Consider the following 12028-nt stretch of genomic DNA (forward strand, 5'->3'; position numbering starts at 1 on the left):
CCAATTCATGCCACGTCTCTCTATTATTTTCTAAATTCTGTGCAAAGAGAACCAGCTTCGGCTGAAGAGAGAAAGGAATGAGGAGCCTTCTGCTTCTATCTGTGCTTTTCGTAACGGGTTCTTCTGCATTTCCTACAGACCGAAAGGTGGAAGATGAGGAAAACATGCAGCTGGCACAGGTACTGGCTCAGAAAATGTCATTAATAACTATCAATAACAAATTCATTTTATTGGTTGTCTTGGGACCTTAAAAAGGCAGCAAATTCCTTCAAAAGAGTCCCGAACTCTCTTGTGAGAAGGAGCTGCTTTTCGTTTCCCCAGCTCCAAGGACATCAAGGAACTGGGTGGGGGGTGGAGAGTGAGGGTGCGGTGGGGGAAAGGCAGGGTCTGCAACAACCGTGAGCAGTGATAGCAAGAGAAGAGCTGGTGAGAGGGGAAAGGGGACAGCCCTGCAGGAAATAGAGCTCTAGGTAAAAGTATTTTAAGACCAGCCAGGGGGAGCCAATTGCAATTTGGATCCCCTTACCCTTCTACTTATGAAAAATGCGTTGCTTTGGCAATTCCCTCTAAAAAAGCAGTCCAGTTAGTTTACCATATGTGGTTAAATCAATTAAATGCGCAAAATGAATAATCACCTATCTTTCTAGAATTTGTTTCAAGGAAACACCAAAAGGAATGTAACAGTAAAAATATGTAAGATATGTGATCATTTAACACAGAAAGAAGCTTGATTCCCTTCTGTGGAGGTCTGGAGTTTTATGGGCTGAGTGGTTTGGCCAATTCTGGTGACATGTAGCTCCACCAGTTCTTGGAAATTGAAAAAAAAGGGCGACTCTTTTCTTTGCTCTTTGTTTCCTTCTAGCTCCTTATTTTCTTCCCCCTCAGTCCTTATTTCCTTCCCCCTCCCCCACTGCCAAAAAGGATTTGAGACAGTTTTGTTTCATCCTGAGATGGAAATTTGCTCTCTTGTAGTCTGTGCCTTTTTTTGTCTTTTTGGTCAGGCATATCTCAACCAGTTCTACTCTCTTGAAATAGAAGGGAGTCATCTTGTTCAAAGCATGAACAGGAGTCTCCTAGACGGCAAAATTCGGGAAATGCAAGCCTTTTTTGGATTGACAGTGACTGGGAAACTGGACTCGAACACTCTTGAGATCATGAAGACACCCAGGTGTGGGGTTCCCGATGTGGGTCAGTATGGCTACACTCTCCCCGGGTGGAGGAAATACAACCTCACATACAGGTAATACTTCTGTGAGCTTAGTTCCCTCCGATCCTGAGGAACATCAACATAATCTCCAAAGAACAAAAATAATCATAGTTTATTTCTCTGCGCACTTCCCGTGCGCGTGGCACTTCATAGATTTCATTTATCCATCCTGCCAACAAGCTGTGGTGCAAGCACCACTGTTGCTGCCACCTTCAACACAGAGAAACTGAGGCCGAAGGTTGTTTCCCATAGTCAAGGTCGCACAGCCCTTAGCAGCAGGCTGGCTCTGGCAGGTACGCTCTAAAAGTCTCTAGGCCCTGCCACCTCCATCTAAGCTCAGGACCAGAAGCACTGCCATCTGATTGCAGATGTTTGAAGGTACAGATGAAGTGTGCTCAAGAGAAAACGGGAGGGCCTTAGAAATGCGTGTGACACTGTCAAACCTCAGATGGGCCCCAGAGCGAAGTATGGAGTTTGCCTCCAGATGTCTTAAAGAAAGGGGCCAGCTTTCTGGCACGAAAAGGTCAAAGCGTTCCTGTGAGCTGTGTTGACCATTGTTCCAGACCCCTCCTGGCTGGCCCTGAAGAGCCTTTCTGATGGTTCTTCCTTCATCTTATTGAGCCTAAGGGATTAAGATAAAAATAGGTTTAGCAAGATAGGTAATATAAACAAAAAAGGAAAATCTTTTTCTGAGGAACTAAGTCTTTATGACTCTCGAGTGAGACTCTCAACATATGACACACGCATAAGACTGATTTCCATAACCCATTTGAGAAAAATCTCAATTCTTTTTAGAGCATTTCTAATAAAGTCATACACACGGCAAACATGTCCATGAGATGAATGCTTTCCCCTTTAGGGTGTGATCTTTGGGAAGTTATTTAAGCTCTTGGAGTCTCATTTGTTAAAGTGTTATAATACTACCTGATTAATAGGGTTGGTGAGAGAATTGAAGAGTACTTCATTTAAACAGTAAAATATTATACAAGTGTAAGTATAGCACCATACCAAAAGTTATCGCAGCATGTGATTCATGATAGAAATTATTATTTTTGTAGTATGTATGCATACACTCATGTATAACCACCAATTGACATATTTTTGTTAATTTTTAAGAATTGTGAACTACACTCCAGATATGGAACAAGCTGATGTGGATGAAGCTATCCAAAAAGGTTTAGAAGTATGGAGCAAAGTGACTCCACTAATATTCACCAAGGTTTCGAAGGGCATTGCGGATATTATGATTGCCTTTCGGACCCGAGGTAAGGTTTAAAATAGAGAGAAAAATATGGCTATTTTCATCTCAAGGCCTTGAAGAAACTGACCTTTCCCCTCTATGAATTTTGTCTTAGTCCATGGTCAGTGTCCTCGTTATTTTGATGGCCCTCTGGGAGTCCTTGGCCATGCCTTTCCTCCTGGTTGGGGTTTGGGTGGAGACGCTCACTTTGACGAAGATGACCATTGGACCAAGGATGGAACAGGTGAGCCCAATTTTCTTTATTAACAAAATCTTATTATTCTAAAGAATCCCTGAAAATAGCTTTGCAATGAGCAGCTGTTTACTGTCCAATTTTCTCAGTTTCTATATTCTAAGATAACTGATGAAAGTGTTCTTGGGCTTATACAATCCAGAGCCTTAGCCACACAACACCTTCACAAAGTTATTAATCTTGTTATGATCAGAACATTCTTCACTTACTCATATTTGTTCACACACCCACAATGTCTGAGGTTTCACTATGTGCCTGGAACTATGCAAAGTGTTATAGGGACCACAGTGGTGTACCAAAAAAGTTCCAATCCTTCGGAGGTTCATGATCTCATGCAGTAAGTAAGGCCTTGACACATACCACCATACAAGGCAGAACATGCTCTGTAGTACCAGTGGTGGAAGTCATCTGTGGGTGAGGGTTAAAAGGAGCCTCTAGGGAGGTGGTAATTTTCAGATAGTGATTGAAGGGTGGTGTGTGAGTTCATAACCCTTAGAAGATCTATTTATAAGCATGAACTTTCTCTTCTAACTCTTGCCCATCTGCTAAGAAATTAGGCCCTAATCTTTATATCTGATCCATTCTTTCAGACCAAGCCATTGATTTTATTTCTCTTAAGGGCCTGTCTGGTACTAAAATAAAAGATATTTTATTACTTTTTAAATAAAAAACAAAACTTTACTATACTAAAAGCATATGTGTCAAACAAAGAGTTCAGTAGACATTCAGGTTCTTCCTACTCTTTTTTTTTTTCTATCATTGACAGCAGTCACCTTGGGTCTGCTATCTGGTGTCCAGGGTCCCAGGAAGGCAAATTTTATGGCTCTGCTGAAGGGTGGTATACATGCCACAGTTTAGTTCTGATCAAGGAACTCCCAAGAGTTTGCATGTCAATTTTATAGTTTCTGCAAAACTGAAAGCCAGTGACTCAATATGGTTCATGGCCACTCACTGTTAAGCCTGAACATGTGATGCAGTTGTTCTTCCAAATGCTAGTGAACAAGGAGGGTAAATAAGTCAGTACTTGGCTGAACTTCAGGCACCAGGGGAAGTCTGGAGTTGGTTGCTGTCATTGCCACATAGACTAGCAGCAAGGGCAAGAGGATGAAGGAAGCCGGGTGACATCATCATTCAAATGAGGGAGGCACTGAATGGATCACACGATCCATTTGTTATGTATCTTCTGCTGAGACATGCCCCAACATTTCTTTGGATTTGGCCTAAAGGTACTGTGGATATGTTCAATCAGTCAGTTATAGGAAATACCCTAGTACTTGCCAAAATCGGCATGACTCCCTTTGCTTGACCAGGATTGACTTTCATAGCTAGAGGCAGAGAATAGTCAAAGATTTCACCATCCTTTCATCCCTATTAAATCCAATATTTTGTAGTAATAACTATTACCCACACTGCTATAAACTTTCTGCCAAGAGGGATGTGTGGGGTGGATTATTAAACCTCCAAAGAGTTCTGGGTCCTGAATTGGCAAAACTTGTGTGGGCAAGGTAGGGCATAAATAGAGTTCTCCACCAAGCTCTGGGTGTATAACCAAGCAACAGTACCCAAATGGGTTGCCAAAGACACCCAATTGTATGTCTCCTTTGCTCACTGACACAGAAGGGAAAATGTCTTCCTGTTCTCTAATAAAAACAACAAAACTCCTCAAGCAAATGTAATCTCCAATCACATTGGGATTTTTTTAATAGAAAATTGGCAATAACATATGATGTATGGTTACCTCCTTTATTGGAATATATAGGTTCTCTCTGTGGAAAGAACACTAAAGCCTTAGTGTAACTTGCCTAAGAGCAATAGACAATAGTCATCTGCTAATCCCGCTGCTTCCGGAGGGAAGGGCAAGTCATTACATGGTGATGGCAGAGGGTTTGAGTTCATTAGAGATTTTTCCAAGAATCTCTCAAAGTAAGGCCTGTATGTGAATGTGTATGTGCTACACACACACATGCACTAAACCCCTGAAACAGGCCTTTTAGATGCTACCAATGCACAGTGTTGTGATGTGAAAAGAGCAACAGCCTGTGGTTTGGTAGCCCTTGGTTTCTTTTGGGGATCCCATTTACTACCTGAGGGACCCTGGGCATGTTAGTTAATTTTCTTGTGCTCTGTTTCTTTATCTGTAAAGTAAAGCTAATAATGCCATTCTTGCAGGAAGTTGACACAAGTACCTGTAATAAAATATCCTGCAAAGCACTTTTTTAAAAAGCATGTTTTTATTGCTTTTGAAGAGATGAAGGGAGAGAGATAGAAACATCAATGATGAGAGAGAGTCATTGATCGACTGCCTCCTGCACGCCCCATACTAGGGATCAAGCCCACACCTGGGTATGTGCTCTGACTGGGAATTGAGCCATGACCTCCTGGTTCACAGGTCGACACTCAATCACTGAACCACACTGGCCGGGCAAAGCATTTGCCCACAGTGAACATTCAAAAGGTGTTTGACATTGGTGATTATACTGGTGATGATTAGTATTGATAATATTGATGATTAGAGTGATTTCCAGGCACAGGAGAAAACTATTTACAAAGGTACCAATGTATAATGCAAAATTTATCTAGTCACATCTCCAAGAAGACAGAGATGCTAACCTTTTCCTACAGTATCATATGTCTTATAACATTTTTAGCACATGATAGATACTCTACAAATATTTGGTAAATGAAGTCATGCAACAGTCCTTTACTCAGCATCCTCTCTGACCCAGGCTCTGTGATAGAAATGGAGTATGCAATGGTGTATAAGACTCAGACGCTGACCTCCAGGGGTTTTCAATCTAGGGGGCACACACTATCAAATGGCAATTCAATGCAGTACGTTCAACATTGGGATAAAGAAAACCGTGGGAATGTAATAGAAGCACATCAAAGAAATTCCACCCAAATACAGGGAAAGAGGTCAGGGGAGGAAGTGATGGCCAATCTGAGGCCTGAAGGCCAAGGAGGAACTCAGAAGGCAGAGTGGAGTAAAGAGTGTTCTGGAGAGAGTAACCCAACCAACTGAAGTATTAGAATTGCGGTGGAGGGGAAGCCTCAAATAGTGAACAGGATTCAGATTGGAGAGAATCTTGGCAGCCAGAATAAAGGTTTGGACTTCATTTAGATGACCTGGGTTTTAATTTTTTTTTTTTTCAGTCATTTGTCCCATCCCTTGTGCAAAGGGAACAACCAAAGCTGGCAACTTCAATCTTTTTAAATACTACCCACTCCTGAGACACTTGTTTTCTACCATTTGCTTGCTGTGGGTTATATTTCTCCATGATGTGACTAATACCACTAGTTAGTATTGAAATATTTCCCATATAAATGATGATGCATATGTTACAAGAATTACCTGCTGTGTGGCAAACCTTTAGCTACGGCCTAATCTCGGATTTAACCATTCTCCCATTGAATGACTCACGCACTCCTGTTCTCCCTGTTTTTGTTAAGGATTCAACTTATTTCTTGTGGCTGCTCATGAATTTGGTCATTCACTGGGGCTCTCTCACTCCAATGATCAAACGGCTTTGATGTTCCCAAATTATGTCTCCCTGGATCCTAGCAAACACCCACTTTCTCAGGACGATATCAATGGAATCCAATCCATCTATGGTGAGCACATTGTAAATCTGAATATAGGTGAACTAAATAGGCAAGTTTCCAGAAGGAAGTTGAGAAAATCACTTCTCGAAATATTATCATGAAGAAAATATTCACTTGGGTAAGATCCTTCTCTAGGTATTTCCACATGCCTTCTTAATTCACCGCGGTATTTCTTTTCTCATCAAAGGACGTCTACCTAAGACAACTGCTAAGCCAAAGAGACCCACTGTACCCCGTGCCTGTGACCCCAATTTGACTTTTGATGCTATCACTACTTTTCGCAGAGAAGTAATGTTCTTTAAAGGCAGGTAAAGCCATCCCCTTAAATACCTTAACTTCCTATGATGATTTTTCTTTTCAAGAGACTGGGGGACAAGGAGGGAGTCATGAGGATAGTGAGAATGTGTGCCTTTTACTTTTCGCTTATAAAAGCCCATGCTGTTTGAACGTTTTGCTATGTTGGTATATCTCTTACTTGTTTGATAAATTAATTTTTAAATGTCTTTAAGCAAATTTTTAAATTTCCACCAAAAGTCAACTTCCAGTGATTTCTTAGCTAAACTAATACACAAATCCCAGTGGCATGTTGGAGCTGCCTTATACCTTTTCAGGGTCCAACTGTTAAATTTTCAGGAATTTTGTAAACCAGTTCACATCACTTTGGTAGCTTGAAACTGGCCCTGATTAGAGTATTTACACCCTGCAAATCAGAAAATGATAAAAACTAGATCTTTTTCCTACCTGGAGAGCTCGATGTTAAATTCATATCAGCAGACCATTCTTTAATGTTGCATCAATAAAGTGTAGTAGGAAATCTCTTCTTTCACTATGTGTCATTTATTGGACTTAAATTGCAGCACGATGTGTCAGTTACATATATCATGACCCTACTTTTAGAACAAACATCAGGATGTACACCATCTAACAAAGACATAGGGACAAAAGGAGAAATATTTGAACTCAGACTCCTTCCACCATGACCACACAGCACCGTAATGACATGCTCCTCACGGCAGAGGCTGGGAGACCACTTTTCAGGGGAGGGTTGCCAGCATGGGAAGGGGACTAGAATATAAGAACTTTTCAAGTCTCATTCATAGGCTCAGAACTTTCCAGAAGGGAAAAAGCTGTGGAAACATTTTGCCATGCCCATAATAACATTTCTTCATTCTAGCAAACATCAGCACCAGAGTCCTCAGAATGCCTGGTGTTGACTTAGAATGTTGGGTATAGCTGCTCTGGCAAAATGAGGCCACTGAGCACACCAATCGGGTAGTAGATGAGTTAAACTCCCCCACACACTGAGTACTATTTATAGGTTTCCATGGATAGTTTGCTACTCTGAGTGCCCAAGAGAATGGGCACAAAGGCATGTCCTGACCATGGCAGTCCAAAGGGTAGAACTGAATTCACAGCCACCTAAATTTACTGAGGGAAATTATATTAATGCTCTAAATTATCTGAGGAAAATATCAAGCAATTGGATAAAAGACAAACCTCAGTTTACAATGTTCCCATTGACACAAATATATATATGTGGAGGCTGTCTGTAGAAAGTGTTTTTTGTTTAACACAGGTACCTATGGAGGATCTATTGTGATATCACCGACATTGAATTTGAATTAATTTCATCATTCTGGCCATCTCTGCCAGCTGATATTCAAGCTGCATATGAGAACCCTAAAGATAAGATTCTGGTTTTTAAAGGTAAGTTTTGCCATCAAGCGTCCTCCCCATGAATACCTGAACTTAGGTTTCTGTCATAAAGAATAACTATCCAGGGATTCCCTGGGAAGATGAACACTATCCCAATTGCACAGGAGCTTAAAAACACACACATGTAAACGGGTATAATAGGAACTAAAAAACAGATTTTTTTCCTGCCAAATAAAGGTAACCTATATCTTTTCTCTATTCCCTTTATACTAGTGTTGCCAAATTTGGCAAATAAAAACACAGGATGCTTTGAATTTCAGATAAGCAACGAATAATTTTAGTATGAGCATGTATTGCAATATTTTGGATATATTTATACCAAAATTTAGTGATTGTTTATTTGAAGTTCATATTTAGCTGGTATCTTATATTTAATCTAGCAACCTTATTTTTTTGTAAGGGTTTCATCAGATTACTTGCCAATGAAAATCCTTCAGTGCTGAAATTTAGGAGAACGTGTCCAAAAACACTTGATTGTTTTGTCGGAGTTAGAAAAACAATCAATATGGTGAATCCAATTGACATGGGTATGCACACTATTAACTGTAGGTATATATCACTTGTGTAATGTTAATGATACAAGCAGCTAAAGAAAGTGGTAAAAATAAATGGAGACATAGATTACTAAATCTCTAAGCACTGAACCTGAAAGGAGCTAAACATCTAATATTTTTTCAAACTTCTTAAGATATCTATTTCTCACTCTAGAAAATAGATCAGTAGATAATGAATTTCTCTCTTCCTAGATGACAATTTCTGGATGATCAGAGGATATGCTGTTTTACCAGATTATCCTAAATCCATCTATACGCTTGGCTTTCCAAGATCTGTGAAGAAAATTGACGCAGCTGTCTGTGACCACAACACAGGGAAAACCTACTTCTTTGTGGGCATTTGGTGCTGGAGGTAGCATTATCCTGGAGAGAAATATTCACATGGCATCACTTTAGCACAGGCAAAAATAAAACTAACCTATAGCCTTCTTAAAGTGAATTATGTAGAAGGCAATTTCAGGTGGATGACATCTATCAAACAAAATAATTTTTTAGCGAGTCCAAAGATCTCCCTCCCACATAAAAAATAAAGATACCATAAAATAATAAAGTTGGTGGTGTCAACCAGTTTGACAGTGACACAAAAACATTCAATCAAAATCTATGAAAGCTCCAAGTGGAGCCCTTACTTTGTTTCCTCAGAGCAGCAGCACCTGTCTGACAAATTATGTGGCTTTCTTTGCTTTATCAATTCTTCTTTTCAAGACACTGTAAGTGATTCAACCAAACACAATCTTTGCCATATTTTTTGTTATTGATCCAATTAGTTTTTCTCTGCTAGGCCTCTTTTCCCCACATCCCTGCTGGGCTTCAAGTTGGGCAGTAGATGAATTAAGCTCCCCAAAACAAAGAACAAAAAACCACCTTTTTCATATTCATGGACACAGGTATGATGAAGTGGCCCAAACCATGGACAAAGGGTACCCACAGAGGCTGGTAAAATCCTTCCCAGGAATTGGTGTCCGAGTAGACGCCGCTTTCCAGCATAAAGGTAAGGATCAGGCCTATGCTCCCAGGATGCTCGGAAGGCTTTATTAACTGTGAAAGAAAACAGCACAACAACCTCAAGGTTTCCATTTTAATGTAATTTTACTACTCTTGAGTGCATGTAATAAACTTTAACCCTGTGGGCATCATCACAAACTGAGTCAGTAAGTCTTGAATTATCTTATGTTACACCATTTCGCATCTATGTGAAAAGCACTAAAGTTAGTTTTACTGATCACTCGTCCAAGGTGCCCACTAGAAGACAACCCTTGAAGAATTTTAAGCTTGATAAATGACTAAGCACATAAACTGAACAGCGATTCTCAAACTATAATAATGTATATAGTTTAATATGCACAGCTCACGGTTTGTGTGTGAAACTACAAATTCTCCAGAGTTTCTGAGGCCCTGGTGTTGTGGCAGATATCCAGGAATCTGCAGTCTTAAAAGAACCTCAGGCAATTTAATGTACCAGTCCAGCTACTACTATCTTCAAAGACAACAACCTAGACCATGGAGTAAACAGGAGCCTAAAAAGTTTTTCAGTGCCACAGCCTTTTATTCCAATGATATCTAACACAGAACCACAACACCTAAAATAGATAAAGAAAAACAGCTCTAAGGAAATGAAGAAATAGGGCCCAAGTCTTACCCACAGCAGCCTTCTCCTCCTCACTGAGATACTCTTGGAAACAGAGTTTGAAAACCTCTGGCATAAACCACAGTCTGGCAAAAAGGTAGTCAGTCACCCCCTGAAATTCATGTTTCATACCTTAACTTCTTCCTCAGGGAAATGAAAAAAGTATTTCTCATGTGATAGTAATAAAGTAAAATGTGTCTGTATAATTACACAAGTTTCTTTTCTCTGCATAATGTTCAATTATTTTACTCTACGTTCACAAAATTAAAAAGTATGGAACCACTGCATGGTTGTGCAAGATAACTAATCATGACTCTCTCTCTCTAGGACTCTTCTATTTCTTCCGCAAATCAAAGCAACTTGAATTTGACCCCAAGGCAAAGAACATCACCCGAGTGCTGAAAACCAATACTTGGTTTCAATGCAAAGAACCATTAAATTCATCATTTGATTTTAATGCCAGCGAGGAAAAGGTACATTCAGGAGGAGTGGAGACGTTTTATTCTAAGAATTTAAACTTGCTTATTTTCAGTATTGTTCATGTGCTAAAAGAAATCTACGGTTATTAATAAATTCGTGGACCTAAAATAAACCTCACGAGGTCTTTTCATTTGAACTGTGCTTCTTCAACACCGAGTTGCCAGTCCTAGTTCTAATACCTATTGGGTAAAGACTCAACAGCCATTTGGAGGTGCTCAATTCTTTTCATAGGAACTTATTATGTATAAATAAAATTTTCACTGTACTTTTAAGCCTATTTTATCCTTTGTGGACTTGGAGACATAAGCCCTGTGTCTTGCAATAATTAAATACTGAAGACATGTATTAAGCCAGTCTTTAGTTTTCTAATTTGTCTGGGCCTTTAAAGTTGAAGAGGCCTGATCCACTCCATCCCTCATCCCTACCCACATTCTGAACCCACTGAGAATATCCTACAGTTGGGAGAGCAAAATACCACCTTTATTACTTATAATGCTTATATTGGAGAATGAATCTTGGTCAAGCAAATTCTTAATACCAACTTCTAGAACGAGGCATACTTTCCCACAAGTCATGAGAACTGGAAAGCTCTAGGCCTCCCCAAGAATGTGAGCTCCCTCTATAGGCTGTGTGGAGCCCAAAGAGAAAGAAACAAGGACAGAGCTATATGTGCCCAGTTTCTACTCCCAAATTCACCAATCGAATAAATTATTCCACCTCCCAAAGAAAGGAGTGAGAGCCTAGAGAGATGTAGGAAGTGTTAACACTGGAGGTGATCCCCCAACAATAAAGGAACTAGCAGGAGTAGGAAAGCAGTGTTCCCTCCAACCCCTCAAGTATAAACCAATGCATTTAGCCATTTCTTAGAGGGTTTAAAATCAACTTTTTGCACACTTTTCTAATACATAAGAAATGTAGAGATTTCCTCCCTGTGTTTGGGATATATAAGTCAGCTAAACCTAAGGGTGAAAAGTTCCTGCCCTCTTTGTTACACCATTTATTTGTTAAATTTTTAAATTCTTATGGTTAGGTTTTATCTTTGTACCCTCAAAGCTAAATGCTTAGCAAAGCTCTTCATAAATTTTCTCACCCAGAAGATGGGAGATTGTCAGTTGAACCTGATTCTGATCAGGTAACAGGCTAATAAAAAATCTCAGAATTCCTACAGCTGGTCCTCAACTCACAAATTTTTCTTTGAGTTCAGTGTTCCTAAATCCCTAAAAGAAAGGGGCATAGAAAAGAGTTACTGCATGTTTGAAACAAAAAGTAAATTTTAGGATCTACAGCTTAATACCTAGCATGTAGTAAATAGTAAGTTAGTCTTCATAAAGAATAGTGCTAGAATAAT

At 39.8% G+C, this 12028-nt stretch overlaps 1 protein-coding gene across 1 annotated transcript; it reads left to right on the forward strand.

Annotated features, from left to right (window-relative positions):
* The first annotated feature begins 69 nt into the window (after window positions 1–69).
* On the forward strand, window positions 70–10784 carry MMP27 (matrix metallopeptidase 27). Its single transcript, XM_081153668.1, has 10 exons — window positions 70–179; window positions 1002–1240; window positions 2324–2472; window positions 2563–2691; window positions 6151–6312; window positions 6491–6611; window positions 7880–8010; window positions 8766–8925; window positions 9461–9564; window positions 10528–10784. The coding sequence occupies exons 1-10, from the start codon at window positions 78–80 to the stop codon at window positions 10767–10769; spliced, it is 1539 nt and encodes a 512-aa protein (XP_081009794.1). The 5' UTR covers window positions 70–77; the 3' UTR covers window positions 10770–10784.
* Window positions 10785–12028: the final 1244 nt, after the last annotated feature.

This window comes from Miniopterus schreibersii, assembly GCF_964146895.1.
Source record: "Miniopterus schreibersii genome assembly, chromosome: 12".
NCBI lineage: Eukaryota > Metazoa > Chordata > Mammalia > Chiroptera > Miniopteridae > Miniopterus > Miniopterus schreibersii.

Coding starts and splice junctions, on each gene's coding strand:
- MMP27 (XM_081153668.1), top strand. CDS start 78: ATGAGGAGCCTTCTGCTTCTATCTGTGCTTTTCGTAACGGGTTCTTCT. Junction 6,313..6,490: donor TGGAATCCAATCCATCTATG/GTGAGCACATTG, acceptor TTCTCATCAAAG/GACGTCTACCTAAGACAACT. Junction 6,612..7,879: donor GTAATGTTCTTTAAAGGCAG/GTAAAGCCATCC, acceptor TGTTTAACACAG/GTACCTATGGAGGATCTATT.